Consider the following 20,618-nt stretch of genomic DNA (forward strand, 5'->3'; position numbering starts at 1 on the left):
GTCCTTCCTCCAGCACCTCTTTGTCCTGGCTCAGACAGAATCTACTATCAGTGTCTACCTTGCGGCAGTCTCAACTGATGGTTTGTGTGGTTCAGCCTGCTGGACATCCTCATCAACCTTCACCAGGTGTTATCTGTTAAACCTGACTTCTCTCTGCTGTCCCCTCATCGGTTTGTGAGGTTCAGGAGCTTAAGTGGTTGAATGCATCTTTTTCACCTGTAGGTGGTGCCAACTTATTCTCTGCATGACTGATTTGGCATACTGTTGTCACATGGTTACAGGTTCACTGAAATATATAAGAAAACAAATGTTTATGTCTGTCAATACAGTTTTATAAATGAGCAAGAAAATACCAAATATGTACCCTATGTAATTTCCCCAAACGTGAGCTAAGTGAGTTTGTGCGTGTGTGTGTGTGTGTGTTAGGGTCAGTGCGGTGGGTAGGCGAGGCTCAAGCTCCATTTATAGACATACTGTAGAGAGAGAGGGTGAGAGACAGTCAATGTGAGTGCACATGTGCCAGTGCATGCAGGTGCCACACAGGGAAGTTTATTACACTTTAAGTCTGCAAGAGAAACAGAGGAAGATTCATCTGTGAAACACAATCAAACCCTCCTGTTGAGAAACAGAAGCAGCAGCGGAGAGGACGCGTTGAATCATCACCACATAAACACAGATCATCTCCTGGAGGAGCACAGGTCATAAAGTAAGTGACTTCAAACAGGTTGCATAGTCAGGATTGTTTCCTCCTTGTGCTGCCAGTGTAGACACATGTGAAGGTGTCCCCTCATAAAGCCTGACAGGAGGTTTTAATGACACTGACTGCGTTTTGTTGCTGTATGACTGCACTCTGCAAGTAATTCTGAATCAGGGTTATGTTGCCAAAACTGCATTCGGATCAGTCAGTTTCCACTCCTGTCCAACATCAGCAGCTATGATCAGCATTCATCTTGTCATACTGTTATGAAGAGAACATTAGAAGGACAGAGCTCAGTGTAAGATTTAAAGTAGAAACAGGGAACGGCCTGTGGCTGCAATTCAGCCTCTGCCAACAAATATTTTTGGATGGTTGAGCATCACTTTGACATGTAAACAGGCGTTTGTGAGCATACTGAGAAGAGTCCATCTGAACTGACGTGGTAGTCAAGGCCTTGTTAGGAGAAACCTTCTGATATCCTTAGCTAATGAGGTGTGACTTGCTCATGTTGCCACTCGCGGAAGTTTGCTCATCGCTTTTTGTTCATTGTTGTTGTTGCCCACTCATTTGACCGTCCTGAACATAGCATTAAAACACAGCGGGTTCGTTTTTTCCACCCGCTGCCTTCCTCACAGCACTGAACGTTATGGTAGGCCAACTCCAGATATTTGTTGGTTGCACCTCTTCTACAGTTTATTGCAAGTTAAATATCTGTGGATTAGAGAACTGTGTCTTTACATTAACACAGCCACAAAATAGAAAGTCTAAACACTAAGAGGGACACATCATTTGTCAGTTGGGATAATATGGGAGAAAAAAAGAATAAGTAAATGATTTGTTATAATTTCTTTTGTTCTCTGCTAATAAGGATGACAGCTGTTTGTAGTATGTAGTACAACGACAGTTTGTGTAATAATGTATAATGATGGACATTTGGACAGAGTTAAGCATACATTTAGCTGTTCCCCCTGCTAAATGATAGAACTGTGGTAATGACAACTTACAGTCAGTATATCCCCAAACACAGCAGGTTATGTGATGGGCTGGGATTTTCTACTCATGGACAAACTTTATCACCTTCATACAATCCCTGTTAAGACACAGGGAATACTAAATGTATTCAAATGAAACAAAGGTTGAATATCCTGTAAACGATCTGATTTATTTATTACTTACTTAATTTATTTGCTTTTATCAGTCTTTGTGGCAGACATGTTCTCAGTCGTATTATAATGAACTAATGCCACGCTCTACGGATGCCTGCTTGAACTTTGTATTGCACAAAGTGATACCCTCTGAACTTGTATTTTGAGTCACACATGGGGCTTTCCAATTTAAGGACAAGTATACACACACACACACACATACAGCTCAATGGATGATGTCTCTGTAAGCAAAGACTATCACAAGTCACAGTAGACTAACTAATGTTTTCCCTACATATCCTGGTGTATTAGTATATGTGTGTGTGTTAATGAGAACGAGAGAGAGAGAGAGAGAGAGAGAGAGAGAGAGAGAGAGAGAGCACACTGTTATTTGCATGGTCAGCACCTTCCAGTGTGCATACACGTGCCTAATATAGGGCCTTGTACAATGACAGGAGTCCACACACACCACATCCATCAAATATTTACACATTCAAAGCTGGGAAGAACTCTGGGTCCATTGATTTGTTCAACTTGAATGTTTCTCTGTGTGCATGTGTGCACGTGAGTGTGTGTGTGTGTGTGTGTGCACGTGTGTTAGATCAGTGTATGACACTCGATAGCTCCAGCTAAAGTAGAAGGTCAAGTGGGGTCCAACAGCTCCTTCTTTGGTGTCATCTTCCAGCTCCCTCGTTAGGACGTCATTTGTTTCCTGTCAGCTTTCCTCACGACTCACATGCTCACGTCACTATAGAAACGAAGGAAGTCTGCAAAACTCTTAATACTGAGATAGCTGCCCTTTAATATCTGTGTGTATTTGGTCATTGTGTAATGCTGCAAATCACTGAGCCACACTACTTCCAACATTTTTGGATTTGCAGGATATTGGCATCAATGTGATAAAGACCCCTCATTTTTTCCATAGTAATCTGTGAAATTTCCCAGGTTTCCACCAATAGGAAGATATTAGCTGACTTTGATACACCAAGTTGATAGAAAACAGCTTTTTTAGAATTTGGGCTTTCATTTCTTAGCCAGTTGTAGCAGTTATGATAACAGTCGTTTACTTCCTGGTTCAATTCTGCTGCTGGTACGAACACATAGTCTTTGTGTAAAGTGAGGGACTTTTAGCAACATCACGGGTGTGTTCACTTTCCGATTCACCTCCAAATAACGTAGTAGCTAATCTAGCTAAACTGTCACTAACCAGTGTGATCACAGTATGTCATGTGAGTGAAACTCTAAAGTGACACTGAGGTCACAGGGTGGTGCAAAGTCAGGATTTGTTTCACTTGCAGGTTCGGTGCAGAACTTTGGTTTCCTGCTGCTTGGTGGATCGTGTTTTCCTCTTAAATGTTTCCTGTTGTTTTGTGCTTCCAGCCATCATGGCTCCCAGCTTAGCCCAGGCGTACCGGCGGAGGTGGTGGATGGCCCTCACAGCCATCATAGAGAACCTGCTCTTCTCCGCTGTTCTGCTGGGCTGGGGCTCGCTGCTCATCATGCTGAAGAATGAAGGCTTTTACTCCCACCTTTGTATTGGTAAGATCATCATCCACCCTGCTTTTGTGGTTGTCTCTAGTATAATAATCATTCACAGTCAGATATGTCAGACACCTGCCTCATTTGGCGGCCTAAGCAGCTGTTTGTTCTCTACTTTTCAACGTTTCAGATGTTTTTTCTATGACCCTATCCAGAAAACGAGACTGTCCACACCAACATGACCTCCATGGAGAGCGGTGATTGGCAGACTTGTGTGGAGCAGGAAGAGATATTGAATCTCGGCTTCACCATCGGCTCGTTCCTCTTGAGTGCAGCCACTTTACCCCTGGGGATCTTGATGGACAGATATGGGCCACGCCCGCTGAGGCTCATTGGCAGGTATGACAGACAGACCTTTTATTATTGGCTTTTATCTCAATATGACAATTTTCCACATGTAACATGGGAATGACAATGAAACCACACTTGATATGTGCTCTGACGTCTTGTGTCTGTATTTCAGTGCATGTTTCGCATCTTCCTGCGCAATGATGGCTGCCGCTTCATATGACCCTGAAGGTGAGACAGCAGATCTATATGTCAAACATTGAATCATCAGATACTCGCACTTGTCCAATCCACATCGATACACTTCTTAAAGGAGGTTTCCATCATACAACAGCTTTGGTCTTATTGTTGCAGTTTTGCAATCGTTTTTATTAGTTATGGTAACATTTTACACACCAGCTTCATGAATACATCGTTACAACAGACCCCATAAAACAGGGAAAGTGAGAAGTGAGATTATGAAACAGGATGCAAACACACCTCCAGCTGAAGTAACTTGGAAGAAAAAGTCAAATATTATAATTAATACCCAAACTGTCTGTTGTAAAAGGGGGATTACATTTTGCAGACTGCCTTCCTAGTTTAACTTTCACCTACCTTAATTACCATAGTTATGTGCAAACACACATTTGCCATGCAAACAGAGACTATAACTGACATGTTGGGTGCACACACTTTCAGTTGAAAAACACAAAATAAAGACCAACATTATAAAAATATGAAACATGCCTTTAACATGTCATGATATCTTATGGTATTCTTCATTTCCATGTCTTTCCTCAGTGCTTTCTTTCCTCATCTTCCTTGCTGTCTCTTTCAACGGCTTTGGAGGAATCTGCCTGACCTTCACCTCACTCACAGTATGATTCCCACTCATTAAAAGGCACATGCACACATACGTATCGTATTTCAAAGTGTCAAAAATGTATTCATAACTGTTTCAGAGGTAAGGATGGTTACATTAAAAATTGTTCCTCTCACTGAAAAATAACCATTGTTCACCTGAGGTACCCCAGTTTTCTTTCCAATTTCACCTTATTTCATACTTAATGATGCATGGCAAAACCAGCATTATGAAAAAGTGGGTGGCTGAGGCTGAGACTGTCTCTCTGTGCGTGTTTTGTTCATTACACGTATCACACAGTGAACATGAGCCCCTCCTCCTGTCCCCCGCCTCATGTCATGAAGTCTTGAAGTGAGAAGTAGTACCAAATATGTTATTCAATAATTAGGTGTTACAAAAATATATGTACTGTACATAGTAGGACTTCAGTGTTCAGCTTGCAAACGCTATTTTTATCCAACTAAATTCTCCATTCTCAGTTCACTAGATAGTGACATTTAGTTCAGTGAGTGGAACTCAAGCAGAAACCTCCAGGGCTGAAAAATGAAGCCACCATGAAAGTGCCAAAAACTCAGTCCCATGAATCGCTTGTACAGAGGGTGAATTTTTATATAACTCACTCATGTAAGTTATATTAATGCTGAAAGTGATGCAGAATTATTGGCACGGCCATTCTGAGTGACAGCCAGCTGCTAGGTTTCAGTTACCAGGATTCGGAAACCTGTGGGTGACATCACAGAGACTATGTCCATGTTTTTTATAGTCTATGGTGGGACTACATAGTCATAGTACATAGACATAGAGTTCAGATCGAGCACTAAACATTCAGTCAACAAATCTTTTCAATGAATGGATTCAAGGGATTCAGGACACTGGAATACACTGGCTGGACAGAGATGAATTCTCAGTAACAGTGACAGCTCTGATACTAGACTTATAGCTATATGCAGTATATATAGCAACGTAAATACATACATGATATATTGATGTATGTGATATATGTAGTAACAGATAATGTGTACATATATGTACATAATACAACTCTATGGGTCTAATAATAATGGTGGTATAACGGATATTAACAGAAGTTGCAGTGGATGTCAGGCAGGGTCATGGCAGGAGCTATAATCCACAATCCAGGTTCGACCACTCTCCATGCAAGCCTGAGCCAGCCCTAACTGTCAGCTTTATCAAAAAGGAAAGTTTTAAGCCTGCTCTTGAGAGGGTGTCAGCCTTCTGAACGACCACTGGAAGATGGTCCCACAGGAGAGGAGCTTGATAGCTAAAGGCTCTGACTCCCATTCTGCTTTTAGAGCACCAGTAGGCCTGCATGCTGGGATCACAGTGTTCTAGTGGAGTTGTACATATACATTTTCACAGCTTTCCATTCCCATATTGCCCATTGAGGAGAGTATACTAAATTGTTTTGTGTCTTACAAGTCCCCACATAAAGTGCTTTGAACTTTTGATATCGAGGTTCTCCTTCCTAGAGGTTCAGGTCAGGACAGGATGGTTGAGGCCAGGATGAAAAGTTAGTCTACAGGATGGAATCCAAGGACGGTCAAGGGTGTTCGAGTCAAATGGTTGTGCTGAAATTGACCCTGAAGTGAAGAGTTATCTTCACATTGAACGAGAATGGTGAGGGTTAGGACAACCTATTGGTGAGAAAATGAGATTAAAAGTGTTCTCAGAGGAAGGTGTTCATGGCCAGGATGAGACGGGTTAGGGCTAGACAAGTAGTAGTTAGGGTAGCTCTCAAGGAAATGAATGTAAGTCAATGTAATGTCCTCTGAAGTGATGGAAACATGACTCTGTGTGAGGCTGTGTGTGTGTGTGTGTGTGTGTGTGTGTGTGTGTGTGTGTGCGTGTGTGCGTGTGTGTGTGTGTATGCGTGTGTGTGTGTGTGCGTGTGTGTGCGTGTGTGCGTGTGTGTGTGTGTGTGCGTGTGTGTGTGTGTGTGCGTGTGTGTGTGTGTGTGTGTATTTTGGAAAGCAGCACATGCTGTTCTACTCGTTCTATATTCCGCTGTGGTCTCTCGGCCAATCCAAAACATGGGCGGTCAACACACCCTCTCACAGCCCTGTCCCCTTGTCAAACCTGTGCCTCTCTCTCTGTCTCTCTCTCTCTCTCTCTCTCTCTCTCTCTCTGTCTCTCTCTCTGTCTCTGTTTCTCCTACTTCCTGACCTAGAATATGTCCTTGACATGGTCATTTTGGCCTCTCTGCTATCACTCTTGGTCTGGTGTGTGTTTGTGTGTGTTTGTGTTTGTTGTGGTGTGTGTTACCTTGTTGATAAGTTCTTACATAACTACCTGATGTAAAAGCTGCACATTCCCAGATAACCTAACTAGCTGCCAACACAAGTGGTCCTGTCAATGATAAGGCAGTTTGTAATAAACTGACTGAAAAGAGCCAGTGGTATTTTCCCCAAACTACATCAACCTAAAGCCAAATTCACACTGTGTGTCCACGAGGGTTTGCTTTGGTCCAGGTTACATAAATGTTGTCATCTGCCCCTGTCCGTAAGAGTCCCCATGGATGTCCACGCACAGCGCAAAATTTGTGATCACTACCTACATAGCAAGTGCTCTGAGCTGATAGCATCCTTGTCGGTGCTTCTCGTCTCTTGTTCTTCTCTGGGTGGACTGTATTCCCCATCCCTTGTCATATTCTCGCTACGTGGTTGCACATTATATTTTCTCTTTTCACTTTTTTCTTGTTGTTTAGCTAAAAACAACACACACACACACACACACACACACACACACACACATTTAAACACAGGAGCTCTTCTCGTTGTCGTGAGCTGACCATTTTGTTTCCTAATGTGCACACTTCCTCTTTTTTTTCATCTTCTTTTTATTTTTATGGCATTTGGCAAACATCGTATGGTGCATCCACCAACGCGTGACCAGTACAAGTCCGCAGATGTCTGCCGAATGAACAACACAGAAAATATGTCCAAGCCTTAAAATCTCCTATTTCCAGGGATCGGAGCAGAGCTCACTATAGTCCTAAATTTTTGGAAAGACTAAAAGTCTACAGCCACTCTTGTGGCTCTTTCAAACCTGTACTGAGAAAATGCTCACAATGACGATGTTAGCATGATGATGTTTAGCAGGTATGATTTTTACCATGGTCACCATCTTACTTTAACATGGTAGCATGCGTTTGCTAATTAGCAGTAAACACAAAATACAGCTGAGGCTGAAATGAAAGCCTTTGGTTTTGCAGGTATTTTTATCTTAAACCAAAGTATCAGAATTTTTTATCTAACGGTGCTAGATGAAATCGGGGGATTGCCGACATTTTTACAATTAATTTCCTTGCTGAACATCAGTGCCACCCAAATGTTGTGCCAGTCCATCCAATATATGTCAAATTATTCACTGGAAAAATTAAAACCAAACTTTGCCTGTTCCAAATTTCATGGCATTTAGGATGACTGTGGACCAGCTCAGCATCCTAAGAATAACATGCATATTGGATGAACCCATAACATAGCCTAGTAATTTACATCCAAAGCCAACGCTCAGAGCCAGTGCGGGAAGTAGTGTGCTCTTTCTGTACCAAGGTAGAAGTAAGGGTTTGAAGGGCGGGGTGATTGATTGGTGAGTAGGATGCAGTTAACACTCGCCTTTCTATGAAACATATTCACAATTCCAAATAAAGGCAAACGTTTTGCTGTCTAACCCTAATCATTTCTTAGCCAGGACCTTTTCTTTTCTTTAACTGTAGCAAAGTGAGAATTTGAGCAGCAATGGGACTCCATGCAAAAAAAAGAAGAAGTTGGCACTGAATATAATTCTCTTTTTGTAGAATCATACAATATCGACTGTTTATCTGATGAGTGAGTTGGACAGTAGCATCCTGAGAGCCCCCGCCATCAGTGTAGCAAAAAGGACATGGATTTGGTCCATCAGTGTGATTCACTATAATTTACTGAATGCATGTATAGTACAGAGCAGATTAGTACCTGTGGGAAGAACTTCATGATGATAGGTAGCATGAGGCGGGCTTTGGGAACGGAGGGTAAGAACAGATGGAATATCTAATGGAAACAGAGGGAGCGAGCCATAGAAAATAGGGGAGGGCAGTCAGGAATGGAAAAAGAGGGGGAAGCAAAGCAACGACAACATGGAAACATTACTGAGGAGAGAGAGAAAGTCAAAGCAGAGACGTAGGACACTGGTTGAACTTGAGGACTGTACACAGAGAGACAAGCATAGATGGCATACACTTGAGTACATTTGGGTTCAATATACATTCTATTACTACGATTACTGCTACTGCTACTACTATTATTGCCACCACTACAACTAATGTTATTACCACTACTACAGTCAAATGAACAGAAAGGGAGGTAGAGTGGCATGACAGCAGTTAAACTTGGATGGCAAACAGGTGGACAGACAGACAGGAAGACACAGTGTCCAACAGACAGACATGTAACTGATAATGAGGCCAAGCCATCAGTAGCTCTACATAAAATTACCACTACTGTTACTCAAAGCTGGACTACCAACCACACAAAGCAGGCAGTTGCTATGGTCCCCGATCAGCCCCACTTTGTATTAACTGGTTTTTGTCAATTATCATTAATTACAAATTTCTTGGGGAATTTGCACCACTAAAATAGAGTATCAGCTCATGTGAGTCCTGCATTGTTCTATATTGTCCTAGCCCTGTCTATTGGAGATACCTAATGCCAAAACCAAATTTTAATACCTTTAATAACTTTAAGGCAGCAGGGTAAAATACACAATTCTCAAAAGGCAGGAAGTGGGAGGCCAGTAACTTAAGAGCTCATATATAATGACTCTAGCACTCAGTAACTCAGAGGCAGCAAGTATGAGGACCCAAATGCAGACAACCAGCAGACAGGAGCACTTCAGTGGTTTTGATGGTGAGATGATGACACAAAGGCTTACAAGCAAAGGCAGAACGTCCAGTAAAAAGTAGGGAAGAATCCACAGGTTAACAGGAGCAGGGACAGTAAAAAGTACAGATTCAGGTTCAGGTTCAGGTTCGGGTAGAAGAGGCTGGAAAGCAGCTAGGACCACAACTGTAAATAATATTCCAGTTTTATATGGATGTATCACAGCTATTTTTGTCCATAGATTTCAGACCAGTGTGTCCCCACACCAAACCTCTTACTGTAGATGCTGCAGGTTCGGTTTGAACAACCATTGGGCACATTTTCGATATTAACTCAAAGGTCAAAAAGGCTTGCACATTTCCAGAAAGTGCTTTATTTACACCTAGTTCCTTTCACTCTGAACAGCGCAGCTTTTATCCAAAAAACATATAAGAAGAGGGCAAAAAACTCCAAGTAGAGTACAAAGCATCCAAACTTAACTATGACTGGGAAATTATTGTAAAACCATGACTTGCAGCATTTTGTGACAGTGTTGAAGAAAGTATTGGAAAAAAATATCTATTGGATTTTTGTTCCTAAGGTGCACTGTCCGCCTGACACACTGCTGTCTTACCTTATCAGCACACTGTGCTTTCCTCTGGTGCCACCATCAGGACAAAATGCAAACTGTGCACACAAGATATCATCTACCAAGCAGATTGCCATTCAGTTTTCTGCATTCACTCATTTATGTTCATTCCATGGCCTCTTCTCCAGTGCAACCTTCAGGACAAACCACATGCTGCTGGTCGTGTTTATCACCCAACATTTCTGTACGATGTAAAGAATATCAGACTTTCTATAGGGACACCTAAAAAACAGAAGAGTTTGCAGTCAATGTGTATGTTTGTCACGTGGCCTCAGTTAATGCTGGTATGGGATATACTCTTAACATTCTAGAATAGAAATGAACAGTCATCCAAAAAATCTGATCTGAGCAGTAAGTTTAAACTGAGCATGAAGGCCTGTCATGTGAACAGTGCCACGTGCAGCGTGCTGTGTGATTGGCAGCACTCCAGCTGAGTCTATAGTTAGAGTGAAAGTCTGTAGACACACACACACACACACCAAAACACGCCATCTGCACGGCCAGAGAATCTTCACATGCACACACTCACACATTTACCAAGTTGTTATGACAAAAGGATGGATAACAGTCACACAGGGGCTGCGTGTGTGTGTGTGTGAGAGAGAGTGTGTGTGTGTGTGTGGCCATGTATTACTCATGTTGTGGGGACACAAGCATGTTTGCACAGTCACATTGTGGGGACTTGCCTTCCTTATGGAGAAAAAATCCCCAGAATGTAAACCATAAAATCTTAGGGTGAAGACTTGGGTTAAGGTTAGGGTGAGATTAGATTTAAGTTAAGGTTAGGGTAAGGGTTAGGCAAGTAGTGGTTATGGTTATGGTAAGTCTCCGGGAACTTAATGTAAGTCTATGTAATGTCCGTAAAAGTGGACATTACAATCACCTAATGTGTGTGTGTGTGTGTGTGTTAATCAGCACAACTTCCAACAAGAAGAAAAGCTTGTTTATCAGAGTGCAGTGGTGCTGCCTGTTGGTTGAGTTTTTAATGTGCATTTGACACACTGATGATGTTTATTAGTTTGCTCATAACAGCTGTTATTAGTTAGACTGCATGTTGTTTTATACAAAGGCCTGAAAGGTTCAAAAGTCATTGGACAGAACCATAGCTGATTAAAATATTTAGTGTTTACCAGTAGCAGGATCTTATTAATGTGAATGTATTTTCCTCATTTCTCATTGGCCACTGCTCCATCAAAATGAATAGGCGAGGACAGTCAATGGTGCTCAGCAGCACTTTGACGATTCAGGATCCAGCCACGCACTCTGCATCATTGCAGTGTTGTTTCATTTACTGCTGACTGGTAAGGTTGGTTGGTTTATTTATTTGTTTGACATTGTTTTCTTTCTCTTGAATCTCTCTCTCTTTCATCCAGCTGCCTAACATGTTTGGTAATGTACGATCGACCATCCTCTCCCTGATGATCGGCTCCTACGCTTCCTCAGCTGTCACCTTCCCCGGTGTCAAGGTGCTGACACGCACACTCATACACGCACATGCATGTATGCACAAACATACTTCAACTGCTGGCTAGTTGGTTAGGATTGTTTAGGACTGAGTAACTTGTTTGTGCAGTTAGACCATAAAATACTGAAAACACAACATTTTTGCCAGCTGTGCTGAAGGACTGTGTACTGTAGAAAGAGTACAAGAGGCATTGTAAGAACATTAACAATAGAAATTAGAGAAGAAAATAATAGAAAATAATAAGAAATTAAAAAAGAAATGATCCCTTTTGAGGTATAAAGGTGAAGAAAGGGAGAAGATGGAGGAAAGAACAAACAGAATGGGAAGCAAAAGGGGAGGAATAGATTAGACTAGAAAAAACAAGTGAGAAGTGCACATGGGGAGAAAGAAGGGAGAGAGAGGAAAAGGAAGAGAAGAAGGGAAGAAACTACAGTGGGCTTTCAGGGATGACCTTTAAGTAGCAGCTCAAGTGAAATATTCCGAGGATGCAATAAGGTAACATTTACAGTATGCTCATACACACTTTTTTTTTTTTTACCATGTTCCCCTTCTATTTCATTCCTATCCTCGTCCCTCCTCCATCTGTCTCTCTGTGTCTCTCTCCTTACCCGTCTCCCTGCCTGTCTTGCCTCTCCTCTCCAGTTGATTTATGACCTTGGAGTGCCGTTCTGCATCATCATGTGGGTTTGGTCTGGTATGGCCTGCACGGTCTTCCTCAACTGCTTTCTAAACTGGCCTGCTGAATCCTTCCCTGCACCTGAAGACATCAGATACACGTCAGTACATCCTGTAGTCACATTTTTAACCTACTAAACACTCAAAGGACATTGAAAAAGCTTTTATGCACCCAAATGTCTCAGAAATTCTCATTATGGGATTCAGATTAAGAAAATCCTCATTAAACTTAAAGGACCACTGTGTGTACATTACAAATGAAGAGAAGTATAATTCAGATCCATATCTAAAAAATAATTTGTGTCTGATGGCATTCTGAAATAACTGAGCCTAGTGATGCTATCAAAATAAGGCACTGTGGCATACAGCAATACACCTGCTCTAGATTCCCAATTGCCACCTAGGTACTACTTCAGGTTCACTCCACCCGCTCTATATTATAGTCAAGTCAAGGGTTATATAGCCCAATATATTCAAATCACAATTTACCTCAAGGTGCTTTATAATCTCTACAGCATACGACACCATCTGTCCTTAGACCCTCAACTCACATATGGAAGAGCTCCCCCCAAAAAACATTTTAAACATGTGAAAAACTGATGAAACCTCATTAAAAGCAACAGAGGAAAGATCCCAGGCACAGAATAGATGCCATGTGTACAGAACACATCAACAAAAAACACATACAGATACATGTGGATCGTATAACAAGTGAAGAGTTTAAATCCAGGAGGACATCGAGCAATGTCAGATGTCACCAAACTATGAAGGACAGGTGCCACATGCCCCCCTGTCTTACTCTTTAATTCAGTTGAATATGCAGACATGTCACACTTTGAATATTGGCCTGAGAGCATGCTGTGAAAACCACACTGTGTTTGTCACATTTGTGGTACTGACTGGATTGGACCCATGCATAGATAACAGACTGCAGGGAGAAGGAGCAGAACGTAGACAGTTCCATGAAGAATCGCTGGCAGAGCCTCAGGATGTTGCTCGAACAGAGGCAAGAATCAGGCAGGTGGCACAGAAGACTGACGGATTCACGAGACAATCTGGCACTGACTTAACAGAGAACATGGAATAAATGCATACTTGTACATAAGTAATGACATTGACATTTGTCATTTCTCTTGAAAAGTGCAACATTTTCTTCATAGTCGCCATGTAGCATGACATCATGACAAGTAACCACTACGTGTGTTGCATTCAGGGACCACCCAGAAAAAGAAAAAGAGTCAATGCTCTAATATTTCATTTTGCATTTTTTGTGTTAATGAATTGCCTCACGGCCACAGTAAAAGAGTGAAGCTGAATGGGGTTGTGACAGAGGACAAGCTGACTGGGGACAGATACGTCACCCATGTGACTCTTATGGAAGACGAAATGGGAGCCAAGCAGCCAGAACGCGAGCAGCCAGACTCCCAAACTACAAACGAGGGTAAGCAACATCACCCTTAACATTAGATTTTTATTGTATTTATATTCAGGTATTTATGTGAAACAATAAATATGAGGGTTCTACCACATTTTTTTCTTCTTGTCAGGGTGGAAAGGACTGTGAAACTGCGTTTTCTGTTTTCACACTGGTGCAAAGCAGCCAGCACAGTTCAAATTATTGTGGTGGAGTCTGTTTGGTAATTTTATGGCTTGGCCAAATAAGTGAAAAGACCTGTGTGGGTGCATCATGACGTGTAGGGGCTTAATCATTCAGAAAGGATAATAAGAAGACTCCATTTATTGTTCTTCCTCAAAGTTGGGGGAATCACAAGAGACAGAGAGAAAAATACTTATCCGGACACCATTTACACCCGGTATTAAAATGCAGTCAGTGTCCAGACACACAGTCTGACTTGCATTGTGCTTGGATCTTAGGTAGGACCCGTTTCACAAACTGAGTTTGATCCTGGACTCTGAGTTTAAAACAGCTGATCAGAATTCTTTCTGAGTATGTCCACTCTGAATTAAGCATGCATTGGAAATGAACAAACAGCAACAGGTAAATAAAGAGCCTCTATTTTATTCCAGTGGACCTAAATAGAAATATGAACCTCTAAGTCTATGACATTTATCTTCAAAAACAGAAGTCAAGAAGTTAACAGATTTTATTTTTAAGCATAGTTCACTCATTGATCATTCACCAGACTTGAATTTCTGTGATGGATAAAAAAAGTGCTGGAATACTACCATGTTTTAAGCCAATGTCTATTCAGGTGATAAGACACAGTTTACCTATGGACCTATGCGACCTATGACTGTAAAGTCACAGTCTGACCCAGTAGTAATGATTTTGATGATTTGTAGTTGAAAAGGTGTGTGGGTTCAAACTGACTGCACATTTTGAGATGTCTACCTCAAATTTAAAAATCTTGATCAACAGCATTGACTATTCAATTTCAGTGTATAATTTAAAGTGTACATTTAACATTAAAATGCTGTCACTCTATGTATATGCTGCCTATATTCAAAAACATTTTAGTCAAGAGTTGTATGTCTATTCAGCTGCAAATCAATCACCCTCACTCAGAAACATTCACACAGTGTCCAATATGGTATGCTATCCATGAGAGGAAGTGCGACCAATCACAACATGAGTGTCTCTTGATCAGTGTCTTACGTTTTTAAAGCCTCATACAGATTTAGTTATTTAAACAGAGATTAGTAATGCACAATGAAGGATTCAGTGCAGGGGATGGTTGACACAAAGAAGAGTTATAAAGAGAGACAATGTACAGATGTTACTCTGAGCTGAGGATGAATGCACAATTTTCCCAAGACTGCTGTCTCTGTCCTTACACCAGGCATGTCAAACTGATTCCATAAAGGGCCGTGTGGCTGCAGGTTTTCATTATTATGGAATCAGTTTGACATATGTGCCTTACACTGATGACAGATAGCTCATTGATAATCGCCCTGTAGTTTCTCTGATAAACACACTGACCCCTTTGGCTGAGGTGGGGTCCCTCCTGCCTGGCCTGCTGCTGCTCCTCTTCTTGGTAAATGCAGCTTTCTGCTACCTCCCAGCATGGGACTGGCTCCATCGTCTACCTCTTAACTTTAAATTGCGCTTCCAGGTTTTTGCGTTGGGCCACATTTTAGGCCTGCCTGCCCCACCTCCACTGTCTGTGGCCTCCTCTTCAAAAAAAGAGAAAATTATCAGTATTATTAATCATTATCAATGAGTGTGAGTACAATATATTTGACCTGTCTTCAGTCTTTGCCGTTTACAGGTGTTTTACTATAACAGACTGATATAGGAGTGGTAAATTAGAGGCACAGATATAGATTTACAGACACAAATCACTCTGCGTTCTTTTTTGATCATCGTATTTTACAAGTTATGGAACGTATTAAGCTGTTCGAACCCCAGGCCTGACCTGAACTAAAGGCAGCTTTCACACATCATCTCTCTGTCCCTCCATCTTCAGGCTCAGTGTCGCTTTGTCATTCTATGTGCTCGCCCATCTTCCTGTGGAGTCTCATCACCATGGCAATGACCCAGCTGAGGCTCATCTTCTTCATGGGTGCCATGAATAAGATGCTGGAGTTCCTGGTCACTCACGGCAACCCCAACCGTAAGAATGATAACCTACATGAATAATATATATACATATACAGTATAATGGCAAAGGCACCAGCACTGTCTGGTTTGGCTTGAAGCAATTACAATCCTCTCATACTGATAAAAGCTGGGTCAAAACTGATGTGTCATTGCATTATAATTTGGGTTAAACTATCCGTGGTGATCCCTAACCTGCAGCTGTTGTTTTAATTTCAGCTTCAGAAGAGCTGCAGAACGAAGTGGATGAACAAGGTAAGAGTCCAGATGCTCAAAGGCAGGAGTGGACAGGCTGAGCTTATACCCTGTGTGGCAAAAAGTCAGTGCACACCTGACTGTCACAACTATATGAGCTCGTTGGATTTTAAAACCATGGGCATTACTGTGGAATTGCATCCCTGTTTCTGTAAAGGCTTTCCACGAGATTCTGGAGTGTGTCTGTGGGAATTTGTGCCCATTCAGCGTGAAGAGCATTGGTGTTGGACAAGAGGGTTTTTACTTGCAGTCTGTGCTCCAATTCCTCCCAAAGGACTCGGGCCAGTGGAGTTCCTCATTGGCATTAAGAGGACCCTTCACTGTAGCTAAGGGGCCAAGCCCAAACCCTGAAAAACAGCCCTACTCCACCAAACTTCACAGTCAGCACTATGTATTCCTGTAGGTAGTCTTCTCCTGGCATCCACCACACTGTCAGATAGTGACGGTGATTCATCACTGCAGAGAATATGTTACAACAGCTGGAGTCTGGTGGCGGCTATCTTTACACCACTCCAGCTGACGCTTGGTATTGCACGTGGTGATGCGAGGCCTGCATGCAGCTGCTCAGCCATGGAAACTCATTTCATGAAGGTCCTGGTGCACAGTTTATATGCCGACGTTGCATCCAGAGGCAGTTTGAAACTGTGTGGTGAGTGATGCGATCGATGATAGCTGATTTCTACATGCTAGGCGCTTCAGCACTCGTTGGCCAGGTTTTGTGAGATAGTGTCTACCACTTCCTGGCTGAGCTGTTGTTCCTCTGAGGCGCATCTACTTAGCAATAATGATGCTCATAGTTTTCCATGACAGATCCAGTAGAGCAGGAATTGCATGAACTGACTTGTGGCAAACGTGGCATTCTAGGACAGGGCCACATTTACAGTCAATGAGCTCTTTACGACCTATTCTAACTTCTCAATGTTTGTCTATGGAGATTTTGTGGATATGCACTGGATTATAGACACCTGTTAGCAATACGTGCAGTCGAAACACCTGAACTCAATAATTAGTAGGGCTGTCCACTGACTTTCAACTGAGGTCATGTTCTTGGTCTTTCCTCTGGGGATTTATTAATCTGAGAGGTGTTAATATCTACAGTTAAAAGTGTTCTCAGTATTTTGAGACTTAGGGTTTTTTCTACCAAAATCCAGTTTTTCTCAATCTGAATTGTATTCCTCGCAGTGTGGGGAGGGATTGAAGCCATTTAGACCTCAATATTGGGAAATGAGACAGTTGGGTTTCATGACCTCAGTATATCTGAAATCTGACCATGGCCCTGATAATACATAATGTATATAGAGACTTCAATATGTCTCCCATTTACTTCTTCTTCTTTCTACTACATACATTTCCATGGATTCCATCAATCTCTGCATGTCCTCCCCAGTGGGTTTCTACTCATCTATCTTCGGTACCATGCAGCTGCTTTGTCTACTGACCTGTCCTTTGATTGGCTACATCATGGACTGGAGGATGAAGGAGTGTGAAGAGGAAAATGCAAACACACAAGTAGAGAGGAGGTATAAGAAGCTTCTCTTTCGGTTTAAGCACTGTGTTGCTACGTTGCAGGATTGGGGTTAGGCTTAGAGGGTTTCTATGGAGTTTTTCAAGTTTATCATGGAATTCAATAGTCACATGCCATGTGTACATTTGTCCCCTTCAGCCAATCAGTTCCCCCAAAGAGAAGCAGAAAGATCCAGAAACTGACCAATGCCATGAGAGCTTTCATCTTCACCAACATTCTGTTGGTCATCTTTGGAATAATTTCCTTGATTGACAACCTGCCCATACAGGTTAGACAAATACTTTATAGAAACGCAAAGATCAAAGTTTCTATGCATGCTAACACAGTACCAATGCCAAAGAATGTATAGACACACAGAGGTAAAAAAAAAAACAAAACACAGTGACCCTTTTGATGATCGTTTAGAAATCTGCTCTCTGTGGTTCTTTCTCTGTTAGACCGTGTCTTTTGTTCTGCATACCATCGTGAGAGGATTTATCCACTCCTGCTGTGGAGGTCTCTACGCTGCTGTGTGAGTAACACCGGCGCCATCGCTTTGGTCCAGTCTCGCCACTTTCATCAGCAGTGTTTCCAATTAATTTCAAAGAAACATAAACTCACTGTACACTACTTGACCAACACCAAACAGCCAACATAGTTAGCAGCTAGCAGCTGAACATTGTGGAGCATGTAGCAGCTAAAGAGCCAGATGCTTTTGGTGGAGACCAGAATAGAAGTAAAAAGAGAATGAATATTGGACTTACATTCATTAGATGGCCGGAAATATGACTTGAAATGAATGCTCATGTTGCTCTGGGCATGCTTGGAAAAAAACAACACATTTCTAGCACATTAGCACGAACCACTTGCAAGGTGATCTGTCGCTATTATACAACAGCTTGTTGTATTGGCCACAAGTGGCCAGAAAAAGAAAAAACAAAGAATTGATGCAGGTTTAAATTTTCAAATGGCCAGGATAAAATACTGTAATATAATAAAACTGACCAGGCCAGGCAGTGCACATGAAAAAAACAATAGTGTTGCTTTAATAAAAAACTGTACTGTAGTCTGTAGAGACCGTGCTGCAGTCAGCTTCCAGCTGGCTGGCGTGTGAAGGGAAGTTTATTAGTAATGAGTAACTTCACCTCTGCATTTGGGTTTGGTCAACATAGCACTGTGGAGGACTTGATCATCCTATTATGCTAAGTTTATTTTGATAGTGAATTAAGACAATGATTGGGGGAAAAAAGCCATTCTTTCTCTTTCTTTTTATTCTCCTGGTGATTGTTAATCATTTCTATCTGCCCTCCCACTCTAGGTATCCAGCCAACCACTTTGGGACATTGACAGGCATGCAGTCAATGATCAGTGCTGCTTTCGCATTGCTCCAACAGCCGCTGTTCATAGTGATGGTGGGACACCTCAGTGGAGATCCTTACTGGGTAGGGAGCACATGCATCCACAATGAAAGAAGACAGAAGCATGCAATCACATATAACAGGTTTTATAACAGGTTTGTCACATGCCCTGACATGTCTCTCCTTACAACAGATCAATTTGGGCCTTCTCATCTTCTCCCTGGCTGGCTTCCTGTTGCCAGGCTATCTCTTCTTTCACCGTAGAAACCTGATCAGGGCAAAGGCAGAGCGTGATAGGCTGGCTACCAGCCAACCAGACAAAGAGAATGGACCTCTAACCCAAACAGATAGTGGAACTGCAAAGAGTCGAGCCAATGGGCATGCAGGCAATGGATACACACCGTGCTAGTTTTGTGTAATTACCATTCAGGAGTTTATTGATATTCTGATGTTGACAATGCAACCTCATTTTGGTTTGAAAACTATGAAATCTTTATTTAAAACAAGCAAAACACAAAGAATATTAAGTAATAGTGCCACATATGGACAGGGTTTGCATTTGAACAGGAAGTTATATTTGTAACTTCATTTAGAAAATAGTCTTTGACTTTTGATGCTATCATTTAAAAAAAAAAAAAGGCTTGTAAAGGTGGCTCAGTGGTTAGCACTGTCACTTCCCAACATAAAGGCCTTGGGTATGAATCTCAACTCACGTCATTCTCCTGCTTTGGGTGGTTTGCTTTCTCGACAAACACCCCAAATTGCCCATAAGTGAGAATATGTGCACTTGTGATGGACCAGTGAACTGCATGCTGGGAAAGGCTCCGGTCCCCAACCCCTTCACCCCAGCAATCAGTGACAATGGAGCATACATTTTCAAGGACCACAGCAGTGCTTTTGCCTTTTTTTATCCTGTTTAATATCAACCCCATACAGTCGCTCTCTCTCTCTCAAAGCGTAACTTGACTTTTTAGATAACTGAATGGGCTTGAAACTAGCTTGTGTTAAGTCATCCATCACAGTAAAGTGCAAAAATGTAAACTAGTAAAGTAGGCCTACACATACAATGTGTGACAGTTATAAGCACTATTTGTCATCTTGACATAGCTCGATCATTTAGGCATGTTTTTAGGTTCATAGGTTCTGTCTTAAAACAGTAGCCAGGTGCCCACCATGTGTATACTGAAACAGGTTTTGCTTGCTGTAATCATTCTTCTGTACATACTGGTTATTTAACGAATCCCTTCTAATGCATCTTAAATGGAAGTTATGGGGGATAAAATCCACAGTCCTCATTCTGAGCAAAAGTGTTTTCCTGAGTTTATTTGAAGTTAATATGAGGCTTCGGCAGTCTGAGATTAATCCATTTTCCAAACTTACAATCTTTTTATTATAGAAATCCCTTTTTGTGTTTCCCTGAACAATGTTCTTTGTTGAGTTACAGTGGAGGGATAGTGACAAAAAAGGAGGAAATTATGTACTAAAAAGACTGTAGCTTTAGATGATATCCATTTATTTATATATCTTGGACTGCTGAAGCTTGATTTTAGCTTCAGCTTCAGCAGACATGAACAGGGTGAATAATTAGAGCAAGCAAAACCAGTTTCAGTGTTTATATGGGCACCTGACTATTGTGTTAACGCAGACTGGAAAAACTGTGATCCCCTCCATCAAGGTTAATTACTGTACAATGTAAAGGACATCATGACAATCATGACACAACCTTTGATCTCAAGATAATGAAATATATAAAGCAAGACTGGTTAACTTTTGAAAAAAGGAAT

The 20,618-nt window shown here is 41.7% G+C and overlaps 1 protein-coding gene across 1 annotated transcript; it reads left to right on the top strand.

Annotated features, from left to right (window-relative positions):
• The first annotated feature begins 3,227 nt into the window (after positions 1-3,227).
• On the top strand, positions 3,228-19,243 carry slc43a1b (solute carrier family 43 member 1b). The gene is made up of 14 exons (XM_041934404.1): positions 3,228-3,381; positions 3,537-3,720; positions 3,845-3,900; positions 4,453-4,529; positions 11,392-11,484; positions 12,126-12,259; positions 13,457-13,599; positions 15,587-15,733; positions 15,937-15,972; positions 17,360-17,492; positions 17,636-17,765; positions 17,935-18,008; positions 18,795-18,918; positions 19,028-19,243. Exons 1-14 carry the CDS (start codon positions 3,228-3,230, stop codon positions 19,241-19,243), a joined length of 1,701 nt encoding a protein of 566 aa, XP_041790338.1.
• The last annotated feature ends 1,375 nt before the right edge of the window (positions 19,244-20,618 follow it).

The sequence above is a fragment of the Chelmon rostratus genome, chromosome 3 (genome assembly GCF_017976325.1).
Source record: "Chelmon rostratus isolate fCheRos1 chromosome 3, fCheRos1.pri, whole genome shotgun sequence".
NCBI lineage: Eukaryota > Metazoa > Chordata > Actinopteri > Chaetodontiformes > Chaetodontidae > Chelmon > Chelmon rostratus.